Raw genomic sequence first — 27765 nt, 5'->3', positions numbered from 1 at the left:
ATCCAAGTTCAAAAAGCTTACACACGTGGAAGCATTTGCCCAGAGACTGTAGTTACATTTCAAAAAGACAATTTTTACATAAGGCATTCCAAATAAAAAACTGGAGTTAGTGCTTAAAAGGAACCAGAAATAAATTTCCCCTCCCCACAACCCACCAAAAAGTGATTTAAAGGAGCATTTTACCTTAATGTTCTAACTAAGGTCACACTTGGGCAAGCTAACACACTTGGAAGTCCTATGGATTTTTTCTTTAAAAATAATTTTATTATGCTGCACTTGAAGCCTCTTAAAACCAAATTTAAAAATGATTTTAGCAACTAGCTTACGTTTTCTACTTTGAATTTTAAAGTACGCTTATAGATCACATGATGGATCAGGCAAAGGTTTAAGAAAAATACACAAGTTTACCCCATTACGTTCGTAGCATACACTCCCTGTTGGACTCTGACCCGGGGCAGCTGGAGATTTACTCTCTAAGTTGTGAGGAACAGCGCACACAACCTACCAGTCAAAAAAAAAAAAATTTCCATTGCTAATCATTTCAGGAGCAGCACTGTGCAATATAAACTGAGTTCTAATATCCTCTATACTATACACAGGGATGCATTTTAATATGATCCACAAGAGGATGTCATGCTGCCAAGTTTCAAACTTACAGTATACAAACTGACTGTAAGTAAAGACTTAGGGTTATGTATAAAACCCAAATTGAGTCTTGACCATGTTTTTTATTTTAGGTCAAGAAATGCCAGTGCTTCTGATCTAATTTTAAAAGTTATCTTTATACACTAGAGCTCTCTTCGTGCAAACTGAGGAGGCAGGGGACAATCTTCCTTTTCTAATGTGAAAGATATGCAAATATGGGGCCCTAAGGAAACACAAAATATCAAAGTCACTAACTTGTCCATTAATTCGTTCCTCAGGATGTATTTCAGGTTTTATCTTCACCAATTTAATAGCAATAGGTTTCCCAGTCCGTCGGTCAGATGATACTTCAAATTCAACATCATCTAAAATAAAGAATGTGTTATGTTTGTTGGACTAATGCTTGAAAAATGGCATCTTGCTTCTGAATTCTACTTTAAAGTAATATTTGAGTTGCCTTAGACCATTGGTTCTCAAAGTGGGTTCCTAGGCCAGAAGCATCAACATTACCTGGGAGCTTAGGAGACATGCAAATTCTTGAGCCTTACTTCAGACCTAGGCAAAGACAAACTCTGGGGATCAAGTACAGCAATACGTATTTTAGCCAGCCTTTTGAATGACTCTGATACACAGGAGCATTTCAGAGCCACTGCCTTAGACTGAGATAGCCAGATATCCAATCCTAGTTTCCATGGCATTTACACACATTACAAATGAGATAACACAAGACTACAATATTTAGAAACTTATTTTAACTTCTCTATACCTTGGTTTTCTTATCTATAAGGTAAGAATAATTTCAAACACACAAGATTAATGAGAGGATTAAACAAAGTAATGCTAAATAGCATGAACCTCCAACATTTGGTACACCAAATATTCATGTTAGCCACTGTTCTTAGTTCATCCTCAAAGATTTTTTTATGTGTATAAGAGTTCTGCCTGCATGTACTCATGTAGACAACATTTTGTGTCTGGTACCCACAGAGGCCAGAAGAGACAATCGGATCTTCTCCTGGAACTGGAATATGAGCTGAGGTGTGGGTGCTAGAAAATGAATGCAGGTCCTATGTAAGAGCAGCAAGATTTCATAACTGCTGTGGCACCATTCCAGCCTCCTGTTTTTTTTTTTTGTTGTTTGTTTGTTTGTTTGTTTTGAAATAGAAACCACATAACTTCATTCCTTTAAAACTTCTAAGTATCTAAAGTAAAAAAACTCAAATATATCTTTTTACCAGTTGAGTCTTTCAAATCTCAAAAAGACACCACACCACAATAAAAATTAGAAAATACATTTCAGTAGTTCGCATAACTAAAATGTTCATCTCCTCTGGCTTATAACACACCAACAAGCACTCTCAGGAACTAGTAGACATGCAATAGGGAGTTAAAAGGTGAGCTGACAGATTACCTCCTACTTTTAAGTCCTGGAGGTTGCCATTATATTGTGAACAGTGGAAGAAAAGTCTAGCTTGCCGTTCTGAACACTGAATAAATCCATAAGAGGTCAACAGTTTTTCAATAACCCCAGTTTCACGCAGTGCTGCTGAAGTACCATTGGGGTACCCATTGTGTCCATTGTTGTGGAGAAGGTTTGGATCAAAGCTCATCTGTTTTAAAAAGAAAACAAACAAAACAAAAAAAACCACTCAATATACATAGATCTGTTCATAATTTCCAGAGCATACTAAATCTGATTAACAGATCGTTTTATCTTTGTTATAGAAAGGCAAAGAAAATGAAGTTAGACTTTTTTTAAAAAAGTTGATTTATAGACATTTACTACTGAAATACTTAGTTAACATCTCAGAAGAAACTATTATTTTAAGTAATTGCTGTCACTTAAAGAATTTTCATTCTCAAAACCAAGTAATTCCTGCAGCTTAATACTAAGGTAGAGCAATGATATTAACTTTAACTTAACATTACTGAAACAATTACAGAACAAAAATAATCAATATAAAAAACTGGTTACCTAGAACTACCAGTTTTGTTAACACCTATGTTTGTATTTATATTCACACTATTTTAGAAAGCCATGCAGGCTGAATTCATAGTTAGTAGAGATTAACACAACAAACTTTCAATACTTAATTCAAACTAAAAAAAACCTGTGACACAATGAATGCTCAAGTCCTTGAAAAAAATAATTGAAAAATTTTGAGTCAAAAACTCTTAACACAAAACTCCCAGCCAAAAAGAGTTGTCTAGCCCGGCGGTGGTGGCGCACGCCGTTAATCTCAGCATTCGGGAGGCAGAGCCAGGCTGATCTCTGTGAGTTCAGGCCAGCCTGGTCTACACAGTGAGATCTAGGACAGGTACCAAAACTACAAAGAAAAACCCTGTGTGTGTGGGGGGGGGGGGGGGGGGGAGCGAGTTGTCTAACAATGTTTAGTTAATTCCTAAGAACATTCAAGACCTTTTCCCTGCTAAGAAACCAAGCAGTACCCAGACAATCATGACATCTCTAAATAATGTCATCTGTTTCTATGATCAATTCTAAGATCTGATAAAGCAAAGAAACATTCTGCAGTAAAAAATGAAGCTAATACAATACAATGCAATGGAACCTGTTTAGATCAAATACTATACCTTGGGTATTTCATAAATCATAAAAAGTGAATTATTTTGTAAATGTAAAAGAATCGTAAAATGGAAAAAGCATCTAGTAAAGACTAAGTAATTTACCACAGAAGCACCATCTTCCAATCTTTTAAAAAGTCCCTTTCACTGAAATTATGACATAAGCATTTTCATTTACTTGAAACATTGGGCAATTACTACAAGGATATATATCTTCAAGGAGCAAAATCCTTTGTGAATGATGAGCATTTTTCCTGCATGTATGTCTGTGTACCATATACTGCCTACTGTCCATGAAGGCCAGAAGCAAGCACTGGATCCCCAGGAACCAGTCACAGACAGTGGAGGTACTAGGAATCAAACCTGGGTCCTCTGGCAGAGCAGCCAGCTCTCTTTACCACTGAACCATCTTTCCAGCCCCAAGGACCAAAATTCTTGAAAGATAAACAGTTAAGCTGGGTCTTGCTGGTGTACAGCTTTAGTCCCAGCACTCAGGAGGCAAGAGCAGGTGGATCTCTTCAGTTCCAGGACAGTCAGGGCTACACAAAGAAACCTTGTCTCAAAAATACAAAAAGAAACAGTTAAAATACATGGGATGCTCAAAATATGCAAATCAAAGCACAGTTGTTAGTAATTAAGCTGTTCCCATTGTTCTGAACTGTATTAACTTAATTTTCCACAAAAGTCCATAAAAGTAATATACTATGCACATTTTACCAAGGAGGAAACAATCACTTGCCAAAATCCACTGTTAGATGACTCAAACCATGGGCTTTAAGCTCTCTCCAACTAAATCCACTTGGCAATTTAATTAAAACACAAGAATCAGATTGAGTGGAGATAAGGATCTGAAACCCTCCTTTCGAACAAGATCTAAGCAAGCAATGTCGATGCTTCAGTCCTTAGACTTTCTTTGAGCAGCAAGGTCCTAAACTCCTAAAGTTGGGAGTTATCTTTCAAAATCCAAAGTGATAGAATTGATTAGGAAGTTATAAAGTGAGTCTTCAGGCACTTCAACCCCTCATAAGCCATGCTGAACACAATGCAAGACAAACTGGATCACTCCTTTCCTGACTTACAGATCTCTGATATGTGGGGGTCCGCTTTTGTTTTTTTGTCCCAGATGAGGTAGAAGATGAAGACAAGGGTAAAGAGAGTGAAGGAGGGGCTGCAGGAGTGGGTTGATGATCTGATGACAAGGTAAATACGTTCTCCATATCAAATAGCTGTGGCAACATAGCATAATGTTTACGAGTATAATCAGTAAATGAGGGTCAAACTGAAAAGTATTCTCAGATACATTAAACAATCATTATCCTGTGTTATAATTTTTTAAAATGTCGTAAGAACACTCTAGAGGCAGCCGGGCGGTGGTGGCGCATGCCTTTAATCCCAGCACTCGGGAGGCAGAGCCAGGCGAATCTCTGTGAGTTTGAGGCCAGCCTGGGCTACAGAGTGAGTTCCAGGACAGCCAGGGCTACATAGAAAAATGCTGTGTTGAAAAACAAAAACAAGAACTCTAGTGGCTAGTAAAGAGACTAAGCCAATTTTCTTCTCAATTCTAATCCAATGGGAAACAGAATAAAAACTCTACAATTACATTTTTGCTGAAATAAAAAAAATTAGTTCGTATAAGTATTACTGTGTATTTACAGCTCAGCTTTCACTAAACTGATGTTATCATATCAGATAGTTAAATTTCTCAGATAATGCCAATATTCTGAGAGTTAAACTACAACTCACTAGGTTGACAGTCAAGTCCTTATTTCCTTACTCATTTGCTCTCAGCACATTTGGGTTTAAACATACCCAATTGAATGGCCCTACACATTTAGTCATCTAGCCAACTCCACAGCAGAGGCACTTTCTGCAGACGTTTATATGGAAGGTGAGGTTAAGTACAAGCAAAGCACATGGGAGTTGACACTTCTATTCCCAGTACTAGCTATTCAACCTCATTATGAAAGAAACCACTACTTAATGAGATCTAATGAGTATGTCAGGCTTATATTAGCCACAATAAAACATACTGAATATATAATGTCCCTGAGGTATCAATTCATAATAGGATGAAGTTTAAAACAAAACAAAGGGGGGGGGGGAGAGAGCCAAGCATGGTGATTCATGTGTACAATCCTAACATCTGAGAGCCCAAAGCAGGAAGATTACTGAGTTCAAGGCCTGTATGGACTACAGTGAAATCCTGTCTTACAAAAGAAGGTAAAATAGCACAAACAGAAACAATCCTCCAAAACAGTGATTCTCAACCTGTGGGTCACAACTCCTTAGGAGTGGGGGGTCAACAATCCTTTCACATGGGTCACCTAAGACCACTGGAAAACAGATATTTACAATTCATAACAGTAGCAAAATTGCAGTTATGAAGTAGTAATGAAAATAATTTTATAGTGGGGGTCACCACAACATGAACTATATTAAATGGTTGAAGCATTAGGAAGGTTGAGAACCACTGCTCCAACACAAAACAAATACTTAAACCAAGCATGGTAGCACATGCTTTTAATCTAGCACCTAGGAAGCAAAGACCAAAAAAATTAGAAACAAAACAAACAGAATCAAATAAAAACTTCCCTACAAAAAGTATACAGACCATCCTTATCTAATGAAGATGACATGCTTCTGTATAAACAGGTAACCTAATTCCATAATACTGCTCATTTTTATTATATACACTCTTCCAAAACAACTACAGTATAATGCAATCCATAAATAGTTTCACAGGCTTCTTACTGACAGGTAATATAATCAAATAAATTTGAGGACCATTATTCTAGGCTGACTTAGATCATGAATTTTTTGGGGTGGGTTGGTTTTTTTGGGGGGGGGGTTGAGACAGGGTGTCTCTATGTAGCTTTGGTGCCTGTCCTGCATCTCACTCTGTAGACCAGGCTGGCCTCAAATTCATAGAGATCCACCTGCCTCTGCCTCCTGAGTGCTGGGATTAAAGGCGTGCGCCACCACCGTCCGGCGATCATGTATTTTAAAGTCCTAATTCCTTATGTTTAGACCTTAGTCTTACTACATGGATTTTTAAATGAAAAGACAGACAAACCCATGTGATAAGAAACACAAAACCCAGAAAACTGTAAGCCTAATCCATCACCACCATTCATTTTCAAGTTTCCATTCCTGCTACACAACACTCTGTAGGTAGGAAGAATCACTACTTTCTCACCAAAGAAAAATAAACCAGAACCTGAAAAGACAGACACCAGCATTTCCTTCTAAAACTTAACTCAGGAACAAGATATTGGGATCCAGACTATACTGCTCTTTGGTCTTCTCTCTAAATCTCCAATGACCTATGCTCTTTTCTGTAGCCTTTAACCACTTTAGGTACTGTTTTATCCCTCATAAAAAAGACAGATACTACTCAACTTTCCTATTTTTTTTTTTTTTTGATGTTTTAAACCAGAGTCTCATAATATAGTTGTTGTTGGCCTTGTACTATGTAGGCCAAGCTAGACTTGAAATAGCAATCTTCCCACCTTAACCTTTTGACTGCTGAGACTTCAACTTTGGGAATGTTTTAATGTTTTCAAAGAACTCCTAGTAATTTGGAAAAAACGATATATTTTTTTATGTAATTACAACTCATTTGTTCACCAACATTGCCAAAAACCTTTTCCCAGCTCCTGGAAAGAAGAGACAGGAGGATCTAATTTCAAAGCCAACCTGGTCTACATTGCTAACTTTGCAAAAGGAGGGGGGGATGACGACAGACAGACATGATGGACACACTAATAAACAAAATGAAATATTCAATAAAACCCTCAAAAGTCACTACTTATGTAATGCAAAATGCTCAGAAAAAGTGAAAAAAATACCTGGGGGGGGGGGGCATCACAATTTCTGGATTTGAAATCAATTTTAAAAAACCCAAAAGACCTTTGGTTTTTTTTATATCTGTAAAGTTTCCTACTCAGGAAAACATGCAGTTAATTTCATAGTGGTATTAAAGAATTCAAGTAAATCTGTAGAATTACCAGAACATGACTTTCTTTGAGAACTATGACTTTTTGCTCAGCTAAATACCTGGAGTCTAATCAGTGGATAGCATGAGTGTAGATACTCACTTGTTTGAACTATTAAAAGGTTCTACAACAAATGAACAAATCAATGAATTAATTTTGAAGACTTGGGAAAATTTGAGCTTTGTCAATGATTTAAAAATCCTCTAACAGGCAGGCTGTGGTGGCGCATGACTTTAATCCCAGCACCTGGGAAGCAGAGGCAGGCATATCTCTGAGTTTGAGACCAGCCTCGTCCACAAGTTTCAGGACAGTCAAGATTAGAGAGAGAAACCCTGTCTCAAAAACAAAACAAAACAACAAACAAAATAAAACCCTCAGATAGAGCTAACACGTTCATATACTTTCATAGTAATACACTAGTGTAAGCTCTCTGATACCCACTTTGGTAGCATATATCAAAACGGGGAGACAGGGTTGAGTTACAGCCTCTCACACTATCATACAGAGGTCCCAAGCTGAGCTCTGACACAAGTTTAATTATGTTATGCAGGAATCAGGAAGAATATATAAGTCAGATACTGTGGCGAACACCTTTAATCTCAGCACTAAGGGGCAAAGGCAGATGATCTATGAGTTGGAGGTCAGCTGGGCCTACACAGCAGGTTTCCAGGTCAGGCAGGAATAGCATAGCTAGGTGTGATGATACATGACTGCAATCTCAGCACTTGGGAGATGCATGCAGTAGGATCAGGAATTTAAGGCCATCCTGAGCTACATATTCACTTTGTAATTAGTCTGAGCTACATGAGGCTTTGTACAAAAATGTTTATGCTGTAATAAAAAAAAAATTATACGGGGACTAGAAAGTTGTCCCAGTGGTTAAGAGCACTTGTTGCTCTTGCAGAAGACACATGTTCAATTTCTGGCCCCACATGTCAGCTCAAAACCATCTGTATCTCTAGTTCCAGGGGATCTGAAATCCTCGTCTTACCTTCTCAGACACCAGGCACACATGTGGTGCACAGACACATATACATGCAGACAAACCTCTTGCACATAAAATAAACAAAAGATCCCACAAATGAAAAGAGCTAAAAAGTAGCAAAAGTGAAAAGAAAATCCAATTCTTACTCAATGGCTCATACTTTGTAAACATTTTTATTTTTTGCATGAGTATTTGACTGCATCTATATGTGTACCATTTGAGTGCCTAGTACCGAAGGAAGCCATAAGAAGCTTTAGGATGTCCTGAAACTGGAGTTATGGGTGATTGTTGTAAACCACAGTATGGATGTTTGGGATTGAATCTGGGTCCTCCGCTAGAGCAGCAAGTGCTCTTAACTGTGTGATGCCATGGCGCATCACACTCTTAACCCACACTGGCTTATTCATTTAACCAGGACTTAAGTGCTTACACTATCAGCACTGACTTAGGTTCTATTCATATAGATTAGGATCTCAGTTACATTTAATTTTCCAGAGATTTTCTCAAATGTAAAGTCAGAGCTTAAGTGATTTCAAAATTCTCTTAAATAAAATAAGAGCTGGAGAGAGTGTTTAGTGGGTAAGAGCACTGACAGTTCTTCCAGAGAACCCAGGTTCAATTCCTGGCATCCACAGGACAGTTCTGTCAACTCCAGTTCCAGGGGACCTGACACCCTCACACAGATAAACATGCATGGAAATCACCAATGTATATAAAATAAAAAATAAAAATATAAGTTCTAGTCATTATAATTTTATGCCATTAACTCCTGTGAGAAAATGTTTGTGATCTAGTCTGCTTGTTTCTCTACTAACAATTCCATTCTGTAAGTTATTTCCCTCAAAGCCAGTTCTAGAAAAAGGTAGCTCTGCATGCCTACAGTAAACATCTCTTCGTTTAACTTCCACTGTTCCTTTCAGCTGGTTTTTTTGAAGGCAGGGTTTCATGTAGCCCAGCCGCAGGCAGACTGAAATAAGTCACTGAGGATGATCTCTAACTCCTCAATCTTTCTGCCTCAGCCTCCTAAGTGCTAGGAGTACAGATGTGCACCACCATATTGGCTCTCCTTTCAACTTCCTAAACTCAAGTTCTTCATACTAACTACTGTTTTCTCTATAGATTTGAATTAACTATTACTAAAAATATATTTCACTATTTTTATAGTACTTTAATTAATACAGAACAATTAATTTAATTTATACAGAACGCCTCTGTTAGGTGCATTAAACTTTTAGCAACTGTTGTCACTTAAAACACATGTCCTTCATACAATCTCTCAAACCACATCAAGGGAAATCAGATTTTTTTCCCTTTAGTACCTCTAGAATGGATTTAGTCCAAAACAAAACAAACAACAAAATACACAGCAAAAACCCTGTAACCAGTGCATGCCTGTAGATCAAGGACTTGGGAGGTGGAGGCAGGTGGTCATCATCACTAGTTGGAGAACAGCCTAGGCTACATGAAACCCTGTCATAAAACAACAACAACCAAATAAATTGTAACCTATTTTTTAAGTCACTAAAAGTAAAAATTCTATTTGTGTCTATGTGTGGGTATGACACGTGTGTTTGGGTACCCGAGGAGTCAAGGAGAGAGCACTGGATCACTATGAGCCTAGCACCTAGTGGATACTAGGACTCAAAGGGTCCTCTAGAAGTAGCTGCAAACAGCCTTAACCTCTAAGCCTTAAGTACCTTTGGTTGGTTAACCCGTTTCAATTTCCAGAGATCAAGCTTAAATTGTTAAAGTCTGTACTCTTTTATTGTTCTAAATTCATAACCATCTCAGGATGCTGGGATAGTTCATGGCGCTGCTTCACATAAAAAGCTTAGATTAGGTGTCTAGTTAGCACAACTGCTCGTTATTAGGTGTTTAAGAAAAACAGGCACAAGAGAATTTGGAACATATGGCTAGCTACCTCCCTTTAAAAAAAAACAAAAAACAAAAAAAACAGACCCTTAAATTTCTTGGTAAACTGTTATCAGAATTACATTTCTCCATATAACTAGCGTAGCATCAGTTTTCCAATGTCCTTGCTGATGTTCCTAGGTTTTCACTAGTAAGGGAGAAAAAGGCACTGTTGTGCTGACTTTGAAAACACGGCCTTTAGTTTCAGGTAACAGTCTCCATTTATTTTATTGTTATGCCCCTAGCAGTTAGCAAGTTACTCTGTCATCATCTCAGCCATTAAAAGCATTAATTTTCTCTTGATATTGCTATCATCTTGAATATGAAAATTATCTTCAGAAAAAAACAACAGGATGTCCTGTATTTTTCTTTTGTCATCTTTAGAGGGTTTTAATCAAACGATTAAATTAATTCAAATTAATTCTTGTGTACTTTCACTTGCCCTCAAATCTCTTCCCAAGCCCTTTGTTTCTTGCTATCTATCTATACTCATTCCTATAAATTAATAAATTGAGTCCCAGGACAGCCTGTCTAGAAAAACCAAATCACATCACACCACAAGAATTCACTAGGGGTTCCAAAGTATAATCACATATATGTCTGGAAATGAATAGTTAAACCCATTGCTTCATTGTATGCTAACCTAAAAATTAAAACTAACAACACCCAAGGGTTCTATCACAATACCAAATGTTTCCTTAATCACACTTTTTTTTGGCTAAGCATTTTACAAGTGTACAATCAGAAAATGCTTTACAGCCAGTTTTATCTTGCTTGCTAAAGTATGCATATAGCTCTATTTTCAGATAGTGGGGAGTACATAGGGTATATTCATCTATGTACTGATAATGTTCATGTAGCAATATTCAGAATACAAAGATGAGATCAGAATATAAAGATTAGATCAAGCTGTAGCAAATGAAATATTTAATTTACATCCATCTCTGTAATTCACATCAGTGAAATAAATGGGGAAAATGGAAAACTTAAGTATTTCACACAACTGCCCTGCATCCTTAAGAAACAGTCTTGATGTTACCCCATGCTGTCTTCCATTTGTGGGATCAGGTCCTGCCTCAGTCTGCCAAGAAACCGAGACTAGAAAGAAGCACATGTACTTCCCAACCTCTTCCTTTAGCTTATAAGAAGCTTCAGTTTGTGGTACACATCTCCATTTAGCCCAATAGAACAAACAGCCTATACTTACTCTTAAAATCAGATGAGGAAGAAAAAGACAGAAGACATGCTGGAACAAATATCTTCAAATTGGTTATGGAGATAAATTTATCACTAGAATAGTTATCAATTAAACAATACAGGAGGAGCTGGGGTGTTGGGACACACCTTTGATCCCAGCACTCAGGAGGCAGAGGTAGGCAGATCTCTGAGTTTGAGGCCAGCCTGGTCTACAGAGCAAGTTAAAGGATAGCCAGGGCTACACAGAGAAACCCTGTGAAGAAAAGAAGGAAGGAAGGAAGGAAGGAAGGAAGGAAGGAAGGAAGGAAGGAAGGAAGGAAGGAAGGAAGGAAGGAAGGAAGGAAGGAAGGAAGGAAGGAGAGTAAAGAAAAGAAACAATGCTGGGTGGTGGCAGCACACGCCTTTAATTCCAAACTTGGGAGGCAGAGCCAGGCAGATCTCTGAGTTAGAAGCCAGCCTGGTCTACAAAGTGAGATCATGACAGTCACTAAAACAACACAGAGAAACCCTAGGGAGAGAGAGGGGGGGACATGGGGGTTGGAGTTGGCGGTGGTGGCTAAGAGAACTTACTTACTACTCTTGCTAAGCACCTAGGAACTTAAGTTCCAGGGGATCCAATGTCTCTTCTGGCCTCTGAAGGATCTTGCAAGCACACAGCACAAAAACACACTCAGAGACACACCTAGACACCCAGACACACAAGCACTAAATAAAAAGAAACAAATGCTCATCCACAATAGGCCTGTGTGCTTCTTGAAATAAGATAAACTATTTCCATTCAATTTCATTTGCAACATTTAAAAATACAGTTGTCAACTTTTTGAAATCATTTTCCTCTTGTTCCTTCCTAGGTGGTTGTGTTGCTATTCTCTTCATAGTATTTCCCCTTTACCACTTAAAACCTAATGATTCCCTTTTCAATTCCAAGACTTTACATTTTAGAAAATCTAGAAACTAAAAAGACAAATAGCTCTTTATAACCCTAATTCTCTCAGTAACTCTTTAACATCCCATACTAGTAGCCTTGCCTTCTGTTGTTTTTGTTTGTTTGTTTTGATTTTTCAAGACAGTGTTTCTTCTGTGTAGTACTGGCTGTCCTAGAACTTGGTCTGTAGACCAGGCTGGCCTTGCACTCACAGATATCCACCTGCCTCTGCCTCTCAAGTGCTGGGATCAAAGGTGCACCACCACTGCCTAGCCTTTAGCATTGACTTCTGATTACAAGCAAACTGTAGGTCCCAATTTCAACAAGCTCTGACACAAACTCCGTATTTCAGTGAATGACAAATTTTCTTTCTAGTTTGGACAACTGGATGGACTAAGTTGGTTCTCATTAGGCTTATCTTCACATTGAAACTGTTACAAGACTCTATTAGAACCCCATGGTCTGCCTGTTTCTCTATCTATACAGATAAGCCTTTGTCTCAACTGTCTGTTCTTTGATCTCAGCAGATCTTCTCATCTTCAAATTATCTCTCAAATGAATCTAAAGCAATCAAGCCATCTTACCTTTGAAAAACAAAATCCATTAAAATTGCTAATAACCATCCCATGGCTCTCATACATATAAGAACAGAGCCAATATACTCTGTTCACAACCTGGCTCCAAAAACCTCCTCTGTCCAGTTACTCCAGATCCCCTTAAAACTGTACTCTCAGTCCGTTTGTAACTGGACTGCTCAGTACAGCCAGGCTCCCAACTTGAGAACTGTGATTTCTGTACTCTAGCAGAGAACTTTTTCCTTTTGACAAAGTGCTGCTTTGTCTACACACCTCCCCTGAGAACTGTCTCTTATATTCTCAGCACTTAGTACCTTTTCTTTTAGTCTACATTTAACAGTATATTTTGTAATAAAATGCTTTAAATTTAAGTTCATGAAAACTTAATTCACTACCAGACTCCAGTACTAGCAACACATTAACAATACAGTAAGCACGTAAACCATACATCCATATACCATGCCCAGCTTATATATTCTTAACCAATAAAAATACAAAACCTACCTCGCAGTGATAATCAAATATTGCACTTTCAGTAGTATTTGCTGACTTTTCTTTTGCAGCACAAGTTCCAAAGGATGAAAGTTGCTAGTATTAAAAAAAAAAAAAAATAAAGGGAGCGAGAGGAAATGATCTATCAAGCTAATAAAGAATACAACTGCTGCTGCACCGGGCAATCTCACAGTACAGCACTGAAGAAAACAAAGACTACTAGCAGCGTTGGGAAGTGCTCTTTCAAAGCTGTTGAGTAGGCACAAACTTCTTGTTTCAGATCAAGTGTTGTGTCTTCAACTTGTGTACTCTTCTTTGGTGTTGCTGGTTGTTCCGGGTCTGTTCCTTGCCTGATCTGAACTTGAAGCAGCAGTTTCAGGTGGTAAAGTCTGTTCCGTTACACTTCATACTGGAAGCAGAAACAAAGACAAACTACAGCTAGTAAAGAACAGGGACAAAGGGTTGGAGGCTTAGAATCACTGTCCTGTGTGTGATGCAGGTAACTTGGAAGTTCAAGTGAGGACTGCCTACATCCTCTGCCAAGACCCCAAATTATTCCAAAGTCCTGCTAACTCCCAACCCCGCCCCCCCATCATCTGCAAGTTATACAATATAGTATTCAGCTGGAACAAGCATCGTCAAGAAACCAATAGTGTGTTATGTTTTATGGAAACATAAAATAACTCCCCAATGGAGTTTACACTAGAGAAAACTAGAATACAGTACACAAAATTCAGCTGCTAGGCTGGGTGCTGCATGTCACATACTATCCTACAAATCACACTCCTTTCACCACTGTACCAGTGGCAAAGCAACATGGTGAACAGAGGCAACTAAGATAGGGAATCTGATTAGGACCTGAAAAACTAAGGAAATAAAACAACTAAGTACCCTATGCATAAATATCACCTAAGACAAATCCAAATAACTATGGGATTCTATGTTCTTTGAAAATAGAACATTGTAGTATTATGTGATTTCTCTTAACCTTATTATTGTGTATGTAAAATGTGTGAATGAATATGCAATCATGCACGCGCAGATAGCGAATGCTATTTATTTATTTATTTATTTATTTATTTATTTATTTATTTATTTATTTATTTATTTATTATGTATACAGTATTCTGCCTGCATGCGTCCCTGCAGGCCAGAAGAGGGCACCAGATCTCATTACAAGTGGTTGTGAGCCACCATGTGGTTGTTGGGAATTGAACTCAGGACCTCTGGAAGAGCAGTTGGTGCTCTTAACCACTGAGCCATCTCTCCAGCCCTCGAATGTTTTTTTTTAATTGGGGGGTGGTGGTGGTCAGTTGTGACTTAACTCAGTACCTTTACAAACTGTGCCATCTTGCTGGACATCATGGGATTTTTTATTTTTATCTTTTTTATTTCATTTTATTTTATTTTTAGAGACAAGATTTCTCTGTGGAGCCCTGGCTGTTCTGGAACTCTGATCTGTAGACCAGGCTGGCCTCAAACTCACGGAGATCCACCTGCCTCGGCCTCCAGAGTGCTGGGATTAAAGGTGTAGGCCACCACCACACGGGATTTTTAAAAATCTTGCTTCAAGTCAAGTTCTCTGGCATGGATGGACAATAACAAGTGTAGCATTTTTCAGAGGAACTGAACAGGTCAGCCTGGATAGAAGAGAAGGTTGGTGACAGCAAGAAGAAAGATACACTGTGTGACAGCTGCAATGAAACTAGATTATGAAATAGAGAAGGAGCTCCTGTAATCTGTCCTCTGACAGAGACCACCATGACGCAAGCATTGTGGCACATTTGTGTGCCACAGATAAAATGCTATTGAAATGGTTCAGCATGTAAAGACCCTTTTCCACCAAGATCCCCAGGACCCATGTGATGGAAGAGAGGTGACTGGGCAAACTGTCCTCTGATATCCACACAGATAAAAATCAAATACAAAGAAAACAAATGTAAAAACAACAGGTTATTTTAGATGAGATTTTTTCCTATGTTGCCTAGGCTGGTTTTTGAACTCTTGGCCAGGGAATTCTCCCATCTCAACCTCCCAAGTAGCTGATAACATAGGTGCACATCAACTGTTTTATATGAAAAAAGACAGACAAGCTGAGATATGAACATTTTCATTTGAAAAACATCACAAGTAAGAATGGTGCCTGCCAGACTGGTAAGATGGCTTGCTGAGTCAAGGTGTTTTATTTGGTGCACAAATCTGATAATCTGAGTTCAATCGCTGGGACCCATATGAAGGTCAACGGAACCGGAGGTGGTGGCAGTGGTGGCCTATGCCTTTAATCCCAGCACCTGGAAGGCAGAGGCAAGTGAAAAAAGTGGATGAAGAAAAAAAAAAATCCATGAAGTTTGTCTTTTGATCTCCACACCTGTATTTGGCACACTCATAATCAAACACACTAATTAAGAAAAAAAAGAGGTGTTGGGGATTTAGCTCAGTGGTAGAGCGCTTGCCTATCAAGTGCAAGGCCCTGGATTCGGTCCTCAGCTCCGGAAAAAACAAAAATAAAAAAATAAAGAAAAAAAGAATGACTATAAGGTGACCTAGATGTGGTAGGGCATGCCCACAATTCCAGGACAGTCAGGACTATAGAGACCCTGTCTCATACAAACACACACAAAAAACAAACAAAAGTTACAGACAACCCGTAGAAGCCAATTCTCTCCTCCCGATGTGTGGGTTCTGTGATCAACTAAGGTTAGGTTTAGCAGCTGGTGCTCCTTACCCACTCAAACATGATCTTATGAGTCTCACCTTTTTGCTCTGAGAAGGGCTGAAAGCTGGCCACCATGCAGCACTAGATGGCCCTGGTTTTCCTGCTTTCATTCCCACATGCTAGGTTTTTCAGTCCCTGTCAACCCTATGCCTTTCATTCCTCTTTTTTTCTGCCAGTGGTACTGGGGACCGATTGAATCCAGGACCTCTGACACTAGTCATTCTACCACTGAGCTATATCCCAGCTCCATTCATTGCCTTAATCCCCACTAAGATAGACAATAGAATCAAGTGCCAGCTTCATTCTTTTTGGTACCAAATCATTTCTGAAGCTTATGTTGTGTTTATGTATCATGTTCTTCTAATTATAGTTCAAATTTCTGAGAGGCACCTAATCCATTACTGCTTAACTACCCAATAGCAATATAGCAAAAAGATAGTTAATCCATAACAGGCAAAATGACCTCAAAATTCAAGTATAAACAGTTCTAAAAACAGTATGAAGTCTTAATTACCCAAACAAAAATTATCTCATCTATTAAAAAAAAGCAGATCTGGCATAGGGATTTATCTTAACCCCTTAAGATTATTTATAGAGCCCCAAACCTCAAGATTAAGAACAATACTGTTGGGCTGAAGAGATGGCTCAGGGGCTAAGAGCACTGACTGCTCTTCCAGAGGTCCTAAGTTTGATTCCCAGCAACGATCTCACAACCATCTGTAATAAAATCTTATGTCCTCTTTTGGCCTGCAGGCATACATGTAGACAGAACACTGTATACATAATAAATAAATAAATCTTAAAAAAATACAAGCAAAACTAAACAAAAACAAAAACCATTACTGTTGAGGATGGAGAGACAGCTACCAGTAGTTTAGAGCACTGGCTACTCTTCCAGTCATAGGACCCAGGTTCTATTTATTCTTAGCACACACAGAGCAGCTCACAATGGCCTGTAACTCCAATTCCAGGGGATTACACTCTCTCCTAGCCTCCATGAGCAAGAGACACACATATGGTGTAGAGACATACATGCAAACAAAATATCAATATACATAAAATAATTTTTCATTTTGTTTTTTGAGACAGGGTTCCTTTGTCCTAGAACTCATTCTGTAGACCAGGCTGGCCTTGAATTCAAAGGAGATCCACCTGCCTCTGCCTACCAAGTGCTGGAGATTAAGGACAGATGCCACGACTGCCCCATCTCACAGAATAATTTTAAAATTAAAAAATGACATCGGGGGCTGGGAATACCTATCAGTAGTAGTTATGCTTGCCCGCAACCAAACCCTTACAACAAAAGAACAAACCACAACAAAATCACATGTGTTACTGGAAAAAAAAAAAATCCCATCCAGGCAGTGGTGGCACACACCTTTAATCTCAGCACTTGGGAGACAGAGGCAGATGAATCTCTTGAGTTCAAGGCCAGCCTGGTCTACAAATCGAGTTCTAGGACAGCCAGGGATACACAGAGAAACCCTGTCTCAAAAAATATCTTTAAATTTGAACTAAATTGTGGTTTGGGATTTAGCTCAGTGGTAGAGCGCTTGCCTCGAAAGTGCAAGGCCATGGGTTAGGTCCTCAGCTCCAGGGGGGAAAGTTTGAACTAAATTAACTCAATCTAGGGTGATAAATCATGTCAATAACTGTCTAATAACCAAAGATTCCTAAAATCTACACCCCGGGAGTGCTGCAGAGCTCATCTTGAATAATGAGGCCTAGTAGTATATGTTAAGTACAAACTTACAACAAACAAGAACTGAGTAGATAATTTAGTATCTTATTTATGAGATCTATAGGTAACTGAATGGTTTTCAACCAAATTAACTCTGAAGAACTTGTAGGTATTGGTCAAGCATTTATATAAAATTAGCTAGCTTACTCTCCCAAATAATATTATCATTCATTAGTGATGCTGACTCCTTTAACTCTCTGAAAACAAATTCATCTCCCTTTATCTCCCCAAAGCTAGACACTTCAGAATAGGAAACAAAGAGCCTACTTGTTGCTAAATACTCAACTCTCTCCCAACACTGTTCCACAAGGAAACAGTATCACTACTTACCAATATTATGTCACGTTATTTTAGGAGTTAAAACTAATCCTTTTACTTGAACTAAATCATTATTCTGAATGGTACCTGCCTTAAAATAATCAACACCTGTCCTATTATTTCCCACAGCTGCATTATATCAAAGGTTCAGCAGAAGTTAATATAGGACCAAAGAATTTATCTATGTGGTAATAAATCCATCTAAAATATATCAAAAGATTTGGTTTTTTGAAACAAGAATTTTACTGTGTAGCCTTTGCTAGCCTAGAATTCACTAGGTAAAGGAGGCTAGCCTAGAACTCAGAGATCAGCCTCCCTCTGCCTCCCAAGTGATGGGATGTGATTAAAAGCCTGTGCCACTGTCCTCACTCAGTTTATAATGTTGACAAATTACTCAGTATATGACAGCATTTACTTGGGGAGAATGAAAATGAAAGACTAAACCAGTGTGCTGAGAACTTCCTAACTCACTTCCTGCAGGAAGTACCTCTTTTTTTTTTTTTTTTGGTTTTTCGAGACAGGGTTTCTCTGTGTAGCTTTGTGCCTTTCCTGGAGCTCACTTGGTAGCCCAGGCTGGCCTTGAACTCACAGAGATCCGCCTGGCTCTGCCTCCCGAGTGCTGGGATTAAAGGCGTGCACCACCAACGCCCGGCTTTTTTTTTTTTAAGAGGAAAAACAAAGACCCAAATTGGTCAGAATCTCCACTGCCAGACACTTCATTGAACACCATACTTACAAAATTTTCCATAGGGGTGTGTGTGTGTGTGTGAGAGAGAGACAGACAGAGACAGAGACAGAGACAGAGAGGGGGGGCTTATGAATAAAATTCTTACCTCCACAGTTCAAATCTGTGATGCATTAGCTGGTTTTAAATTCAAATATACCACATGCACCACAACTGAAGCAAACAAGCTGTGATTTGTTTTGACCTCTTTTGTTTTCTTCTTCCTTTGTGTGTTTTGTGGTGGTGAGAACTGAACTTGAAATATTACTCATGCTAGGCAAATGCTCTACTATTGAACTATAACTCTACTCCCTTAACTTTTGGAACTAAGATTAATGATAAAGTTTAGATAAACACAATATAATCAAAATTGCTAGGTGTGGTGTTGCATGCTTTTGAACCTGACTCTTGCTGGACAGAGACAGGTGGACCTTAGTTCAAGGCCAGCCTGGTCTACAGAATGGGTTCCAAGACAGAAACCCTGTTTTGAAAAACCCAACAGTCAAGTGGTGGTGGTGGTACACGGCTTTAACCCAGCACTTGGGAAGCAGAGGCAGGCGGATCTCTGTGGGTTTGAGACCAAGTCTGGTCTACAGAGTTCCAGGACAGCCAGGGATAAATCAAAAACAAACAAACAAACAAAAAACCCAAAAAAACTGTAGAAACAAAAACAAAACTAAGTCATCATCTATTAAGGGGAACTAAAAAAACTGATATTGATTCAACTATCCTTTAGTATATATTTAGTAGTAACAACTGTGCTGAGTTGTTAATGATCCAGATATTAGGACATCTAAAATTATGTATCCAGCATGTAACTGTTATTAAATACAGCAGGGTGAAAAGCTGAAGAAATTAGTATCCAACAAAAACCTACTCTAGGCTGTATCTTATTTTTGAGACAGTGTCTCATAGAGCCCAAGATGACCTTGAACTTGTAATACTCCTTTTTCCTGCCTTTCCTGTGAGTGCTGGGATTATAGGTTTATGCGTCTACACTCAGTTTTACTCTGTGCTAGGAACTGAACCCAGGACTTTGAACATATCAGCCAAACACTAAACTATATCCCCAGCATCTGATACATTTGTAATTTAAATTTTTTTCTAGAAATAAAGTCAAAACAAACAAAAACTTACCTTATCTAATTTAATTATACTCAAAATGTTAATGTCCATATGTAATCAACTTAATAAATCAAGACTCTTACATTCTTGAAATTATTGTTATTTTATAATTATAGTGTACTTCAATTTAATAATTTTTTTTTTTCCAGGTGAGGTTTCTCTTTGTAGTCTCAGAATTCCTTCTGTAGACCAGGCTGGCCTCAAACTCAGAGATCCACCTGCCTCTGCCTCCCAACTTCTTCGATAAAAGGCATGTAACAACAACGCCCAGCTCGAAACTTACATTTTAAATGTGTAATAGCCACATGTAGCTTAGTGGCTACCATGCTGCAGAATAAGCCATCAACCAGAGAAGAAAAACCTGCCTTATATAGAAGTAAGTTTATTGGGCAAAGATTTCAACTAATAAAAGGAGGTAATATCCAGCAAAGACTTGCTCATTATAGTTTCTAAGTTGGAGAAACTGAAATGCAACATATTTTCTGTAGCTTCAAACCAATGGGTAGTTTACCTGTGCAATGTTGGGAAACTGCAGATACATTTATTTTCTATGCTCTATTAATGATGTACCTCATCATAAAAGGACATATTAATAAATCTAAAGTTGTGTATTGTTTTGTTTTGTTTTTTAATTACGTATTAACCACATTCAAGTGGAAAACATCTAAGGCCAAGACAAAGGGAATTTCTAAATCCTGCTTGGGCAAAAGGGACTTAAAAACAAATGCCTTCGAAGTAGTGCCATATGCCTTTAAAACCAGCACTCAAGACAACCAGGTGGATCTCTCTGAATTGAGGCCAGACTTGTCTACATACATACCCCGTATGATGAGATTCAAGAAAAACAAGAAAAAAAACACAGGTCCCTCCCAACACAGCAGTTTCACCACATAAATCATTCCCACTAAGTTTTTATAGTTGTAACCACTGGAAAGTTCTCAATTTGTTTTGTGAAAACAGGTCTCCCTTCATAGCCCATGATGGCTTCCAACTCAAGATCCTCCTAAGTCTCCCAGGTGCTGGAACAAAGTTTGGGCAAAAGATCTCAAAAATGGTTCTCCCTTTGTTTTTAGAAAAGAAAGCTTCAAAGGCACAGCAATTCTTTGTGTCTTACAAAATATGAACATTTCTACTTGATTTTGCAATACAGTCCTAATTATTTTACTACTCAAAATTTCATCCAAGCCGGGCGTTGGTGGTGCACGCCTTTAATCCCAGCACTCAGGAGGCAGAGCCAAGCGGATCTCTGTGAGTTCGAGGCCAGCCTGGTCTACAGAGCAAGATCCAGGAAAGGCGCAAAGCTACACAGAGAAACGCTGTCTCTGAAAACCATTTAAAAAAAATCATCCAGTTGGGCGGTGGTGGCGCACGCCTTTAATCCCAGCATTCGGGAGGCAGAGGCAGGCGGATCTCTGTGAGTTCGAGGCCAGCCTGGTCTCCAAAGCGAGTTCCAGGAAAGGCGAAACCCTGTCTCGAAAAACCAAAAAAAAAAAAAAAAAAAATCATCCAAAGGAATTTCCATATTTCATCCACCTTATTGAAAAAAGTATAGCCCTCATAGCAATATGAATATACTTAATGCCACTGTGCTATATATTTAAGAAATGGCCAAAACTAAGGTTTATGTTAGATAAAAAGGATTAACTGAGGGGCTACCTAAAAGTAGGGGAGGGGAAAATGGGTTAAAGAAAAACAAGTCAGTTTTCACAATCTTCATTGGCTGGAAATTTACTACAATTCTCAATCACTCCTTTAAAGGTTACACTTAAGTCAGAACTTATTTACAAAAAGAAAACCTATCTTCTGTACTTCAAATACTTTGCTTTTCAACTCAGCTGCTATAAATACTCATCTTGATGGGAAACATCCAGAGCAGCTGCAAAATCTAACTGCTACCATCTTTTTTTTATTTCAGTACTAAGACTAAAAAGAAACAAGGATAAATATTATACCTAAGGTTTATATTTTTTCAAGACACAGTCTGTGTATCCCTTACTGTCCTAGAACTCAATCTGTAGACCAGGCTGGCCTTGAACTCAAGAGATCCCCATGCCTCTGCCTCCCAAGTGCTGGGATTAAAGGTGTGCGTCACCACCTGAATTTTACAACTCATACACACAGGGGTGTTTGGCTACTTATGTACTTCATCCTCTTATCCACATTAATAACTACACCGCCCCTCAATTGAGTACTGAGTTTGCCTTCTAGCACCTCAAATTGAAAAAAAGAGCACCAGGCACGGTGCCTTTACTCCTAGCACCTGGGAGGCAGACAGGCAGATCTGCAACTTCAAGGTGATGGTCTACAAACTCTGAACTCGAAGGCTAGCCAAGGCCACACAGAGACCCTATTTCAAAAAAAAAAAAAAAAAGGAAGAAGACACACCGAGCATTTTGGTAGCTTGAATTAATGCCCTATAATTTGGAACTTACTTTTTTAAAAAGTAGGCTGGAGCAAGCAGTCCAGAGGTGAAGACTGGACAGCCAGTTCAAGGCTAGCGCAGGCTACATAGTTCAAGGCCAGCTTGAAGTGCATAACCAGAAAGAACGACAAACTTGGCAGCTCTTTGAACTACCAGTTAGCAGCAGCCTAACAAAATTTAAATGTCCAAACTCAACTACCACAATTGAGCAGCCCTAGTCCCTTTCTGCCTGTTTCCCCCTCTACTGCTTAAATACCACTATCCTTTTGCTCATTGTAGTTGCAAAATAAGGAAACTAAGTAGCCTAATAATGTTCAGATTGTTTTCTGCAGTGTGGAGCCTGTTTTAATACTCCCCATTCACCTGCGAGTCAAGTTAAGCGTCCAGCCACACATGTGTTTCTAAGGGAAACTATAAAGCAAAAGGACCGTAGCACTAAGATTTCATACTGCTGAAACATTCGATGGTAAAATCCTCCCATTTTGTCTCCGACTAGTGCTCTAAAAATATAAACATAACAAAGCTAAGGCATTCATTGCACAACGTAGGCCAGCGCTTGCACCATGTAGGGAGGGCATCACGGAACTCTCCTAACGAATGCCATTTACCCGAGACAGAAGGGTGGGAGACACGTGCCCAGGCTGGGACCCGGCTCCCTTTTTCAAATGTCAAGGTGCAAAGTTAGGAGCGGAGATCCAGCCGTAAGTGACTGTGAGTCAAAATGTCAATTCTGCCGCGCTAGGGTTAGATATGTCCCTAAGAGGTGTCCCTAAGCACTTCCTCTATGAGGAGCGGGGTCTCGACCCACACACAAAGAAGGCGCCACTGCCGCACTGCGCTCTGGTAGTCGTAGTCATATCCCCAAAGCCAGTGACGGCCAAGAAAGACAAGATCCTGAAAAAAGTAGGCCCTTCTCCCAGGCCTCTTCCAGCTGCACACAAAGGACCGCGCCACCACCCCCTCCGCCCCTCCCGCCGGGACTTGTAGTTCCCTTTCCCCCAGCCAAGCCGCAGAGGGGGGAGAGGGCGGACTACAGCTCCCGGCAGCCTCTGCGCCCGAGCCCCGCACCCTCTGCCTCCATCTTGGCTGCGGCCGGAGCCTCCATTTTTCGCTCCCTCCCCCCACTCCAGTCACAGTCACAACCACCACCACCACCACCGCCGCCACCACGCGCGTCTCCGGGCCTCACTCCTCACTGTGCCCCCGAAGCCTGCCGTGGGGCCCAGACGGTTGAGCCGGGGACGAATGGGGAAGCCTGGAGTAGGAGCTCACACTGCGAGCTGCCCTACCCGGAATTCCAAGAGTGCCCACCTTGACTCAGAAGTCTCACCCGCTAGTCAGGGTCTCCTCACCTGTCCGCGGTCTGGCTTCTTGCTACCCCCCACTGGACACCGAGGTCGTACTCACCCCAACAGCTCAGCGCCCCCTCTCCAGCGCCGCCATAAGCAGCACGGCCCGGTACGTAGGAATAAATCTCGCTTCTCTCGCGAGAGTTGCAGGCTCCGAGCGCGTGCACGGGAGGGTGGGGGGGGGGAGGAGAGTGCTCTTAGTACGCTTGCGCGCCAGGGTTGAGTGACGCCAACGAGTGACCAGCGTTTATCCGCAAGCAAGATGGTAACTGTGCTCTTTTATACTCTCACTCCCGAGTACCGCCCGAAGCAATCTCGGCGTTTACTGACTCCGCTGGGACGCAGTGGGCGGGGCGGCGAGTGACTTTAGGCGTCTCTGGTCTCCCCGAGCCCCAGGGTTTCAGGCAGGGAGGCTTGAGTAAACCCTGAGCAGGAACAGCTCTGAAGGCAGATCCCGGAATGTCACCAAGAAAGGATTTCACTTTCCTCAGCAAACACCCAGGAGTCCTTAAACCGCAGGTTTTCTTTAGTCACCGGGCGTTCTGTCTCCTGTCTCCTACAGTAGAGTGGATTTCATTGGTTTAGAGACAAGTTTTTAACAAAGTAATTAATTTGTAAATCTGAACCTTTGTCTTCCAGAAACTACATTGCTTGCCACAGACAAAAATGAGCAAGGCTAGCCAGCCGGTGGTGGCGCACGCCTTCAATCCCAACTCTTAGGAGTCAGCAGGCGGAACTCTGAGTTCGAGGCCAGCCTGTCTATGAGCGAGTTCCAGGCCAGCCAGAGCTACACAGAGAAACCCTGTCTCAAAAAAAACAGAAAAAGAAAATGAAAGCGGGAGAAGGGTAATGAGTGAGGCTGTGTAATTAATAAAATGAAAAACTCTGCAAGCCACTTTAACTGTCCTTTTCAGTTACCAGAAGATATTTGTAGTATGCCAGTCTGAATAAATATTTAAAAGGCTGAAATCAGGGTAAGAGGGATTATTCATTTGAAGTAGAGTGTGATGGTTAAATCTGGCCACTGCAAACGTCAGTAGATTTCAAATAATAAAGAATCCTCTAGTAAAGGAAATACTTTATACAGGTTCAATGGCCATCTTATTTTTGTTTTCTGTTTGATTGGTTTTTTGTTTTTTGAGACAGCTTCTCTGTGTATCCCTGGCTGTCCTGGAACTCTCTCTGTACACCAGGGTGGCCTAGAATTCAGAGATGGCCTGCCTGTCTCTCAAGTGCTGAGATTAAAGGTTAAAGGTATGCAACACACACCACCTGCCCGACATTTCTTTTTCTTTTTCTTTTTTTTTTTTTTTTTTTGAGACAGTCTCTATTGTCTGTTCTGGAACTCACTGTGTAGACCATGATGGCCTAGAATTCAAAGAGATCTGCCTACCTCTGCCTCCAAGTGCTGGAATTAAAAGCATGAGCCACCACCTCCAGGCACAATTATCTTTTTGTATGTGGCTGCCATATCCTATGCATATCCATCTACCATCAATTAACAGTAAAATTATCAAAACTTCAATGGAAAAAGAAAAAAATTAAACTTTACACTTTATTCAATTTTCTTGTATGATTTTTGTGATGTATACAGCAATAAAGAAAAATGGAATGCTAGGGTCTGTGGCACATGTTTGTAGTTCTAGCCACTTGGGAGACTGAAGTAAAGTTATGAAAAATGTATTGAGACCAGTGTGGACAATTGAGTGAGAATTTGCCTCAGGATACCTAGATAGTTATAGATGAGAGCCAGCATGGAAGTGCGCGCCTTTAATCCCAACACTCATTAGGAGGAGGCAGGTGGATCTCTGAGTTCCGGAAGAACCTACATAGTGGGTTCCAGCAGCCAGGACAGCTGGGTGGTGGTGGCACAGGCCTCCTTTAATGCCAGCATTTGGGAGCAGAGGCAGATAAATCTCTGAATTGTAGACCAGTTTGGTTTACAGAGTGAATTCCAGGACAGCCAGGACTACACAGAGAAACCCTGTCTCAAGAAACCAAAAAAAAAAAAAAAGAAGAAGAAGAAGAAGAAAGAAAGAAAAGAAAAAAGGGTCTATGTAAATAATAGACCCTTTCTTTAAAAAAAAAATTAAAAATAAAGAGTGAGGGACTGGGTTACTAACTCCTCTCTGCTCCATTCAGCAAATCTTTTCTATTCTTTTTTTTTTTTCTTCGAGACAGGGTTTCTCTGTGAAGCTTTGGAGCCTGTCCTGGATCTTGCTCTATAGACCAGGCTGGCCTTGAACTCATAGATATCCACCTGCCTATGCCTCCTGAGTGCTGGGATTAAAGGTGTGCGCCACCACCACCCAGCTTAGCATACTTTATTTAACAAACTGACTCTGATTCTTCTATAAAAATAATAAAAACAGCCGGGCGGTGGTGGCGCACGCCTTTAATCCCAGCACTTGGGAGGCAGAGGCAGGCGGATCTCTGTAAGTTCGAGGCCAGCCTGGGCTACCAAGTGAGTCCCAGGAAAGGCACAAAACTACACCGAGAAACCCTGTCTCGAAAAAAAACAAAAACAAAATAATAATAATAAAAACAAGAGAAGAAAAGGAGTTGATGTATCTTGGTGGTCCTAGGTTCACACAGAAAGGAAAAAGAAAAATGGATGTTGTTCTGTTCTCAAAGAACTTTCAGCTTAACTTCATTGAATAATCACAAAGCGAATATAAATGTGTAAGTGGAATAAAGGAAAGATGCACAGTATTAGAATAGGTAACCTCGTTATGAGCAAATCATGAGAGGAGGCAGTTTCCTTTTTCTGTTGGAAAGTTTCCTCTCATCTCTGTTGCTGTTGGCCCAGTTTCCATCTATGCCACTGTAAGAGCCAAAGTTTACATTTTAAGTTATAATTATTATCCCTGAGAGATCCATGAAACAAAAATGCCTTGGATCTGCAAGCCTCTTGCCCAAGGATAGATAGTTCCTGAAATGCTAGAGGCTATTATGGGAGATTAAAAAGCCACATGTTTTTCATTCCCCTAAACAATTTAGTTTGACCCATCTGCATGGATGTGCTTGATCACATGTGTGGGAGGTTCACAGGCAGGAAATTCGTCAGGATGTATGCTTGTCCCTGATGGGACCTGATGGGAAATATGTTAATGGATACATACTGACTGGGGTCATTTTTCTGGGGAACTAGAGATGGACCTGGCCAGAGCCTATTTTTTTGGTCAGTATTTAATTAAAGCTTGCTTCAAATTTGGCTTTAAATTGTGGTAATGGGCCGGGTGGTGGTGGCACATGCCTTTAATCCCAGCACTCGGAGGCAGAGGCAGGCAGATCTCTGTGAGTTTGAGGCCAGCCTGGTCTCCAAAGCGAGTTCCAGGAAAAGCGCAAAGCTACACAGAGAAACCCTGTCTCGGGGGGAAAAAAAAACAAAAACAAAAACAAAAAAGAAAAAATTGTGGTAATGGTTTCATTCTCAACCGGTGGGATTAACACCACCTCAGTGCCTTCTTTGATGTCTTACTATACTTTCCTAAGCACAGATAGCTGCTCTCTTATAAATATTAGTTTGTACCAAATAGTGATAGATACTACCAGATAGTAGTCCTTCGGGTCAGGACTACTGACACTTATTTTGCCTCCCTGGTTGCTGACAGTGCCTGGCCTAGACAACTTTGAAAGGCTTGAATGAATAGCACCGGGCAGCTGTTCATAGGATAGCAGGGAAGGTGTTAGAAATTGGGAGCTGGGTGTGGTGGTCCATTCTTGTAATCCCAGCACTCCAGAGACGGAGGATCAGAATTCAAGGCTACATAACAAGCGTCAAACCAGCCTAAGGGATATGAGCCTATGAGCCTCTCTCTCTCTCTCTCTCTCTCTCTCTCTCTCTCTCTCTCTCTCTCTCTCTCTCTCTCTCTCTCTCTCACACACACACACACACACACACACACTAAAAAAATAAAACCCAATGCCCTAGAGAAGTATAGAATGCAAACACTTCAAAATAGCTGTTTTGTTTTATTTGCCTTTTGTTGTTGTTGTTTTGTTTTTTCAAGACACGGCTTCTCTGTGTAGTTTTGGTGCCTTTCCTGGATCTCGCTCTGT

At 40.1% G+C, this 27765-nt stretch overlaps 1 protein-coding gene across 4 annotated transcripts in view; it reads right to left on the bottom strand.

Annotated features, from left to right (window-relative positions):
• Positions 1–24235, bottom strand: part of Csde1 (cold shock domain containing E1) — a 41707-nt gene extending 17472 nt beyond the window's left edge. Inside the window, exons 1-5 of one of the 4 annotated variants that reach the window (XM_076574736.1) lie at positions 23762–23900; positions 13321–13717; positions 4308–4454; positions 2057–2255; positions 901–1010 (exon numbers count right to left, since the gene is read on the bottom strand). In XM_076574736.1, the coding sequence (XP_076430851.1) occupies positions 901–1010; positions 2057–2255; positions 4308–4445 (447 nt within the window). In that variant the 5' untranslated portion in view covers positions 4446–4454; positions 13321–13717; positions 23762–23900. Of the gene's footprint in view, positions 1–408; positions 502–900; positions 1011–2056; positions 2256–4307; positions 4455–13320; positions 13718–23761 lie in introns of those variants that run through there. The other 3 variants (XM_076574737.1, XM_076574735.1, XM_076574739.1) reach the window with 3 other exon arrangements.
• Between the last annotated feature and the right edge of the window lie 3530 nt (positions 24236–27765).

The sequence above is a fragment of the Peromyscus maniculatus genome, chromosome 6 (genome assembly GCF_049852395.1).
Source record: "Peromyscus maniculatus bairdii isolate BWxNUB_F1_BW_parent chromosome 6, HU_Pman_BW_mat_3.1, whole genome shotgun sequence".
Taxonomy (NCBI): Eukaryota; Metazoa; Chordata; class Mammalia; order Rodentia; family Cricetidae; genus Peromyscus; species Peromyscus maniculatus.
Note: the sequence above shows the minus strand (reverse complement) of the source record. Positions and strands in the feature narration are given on the sequence as shown.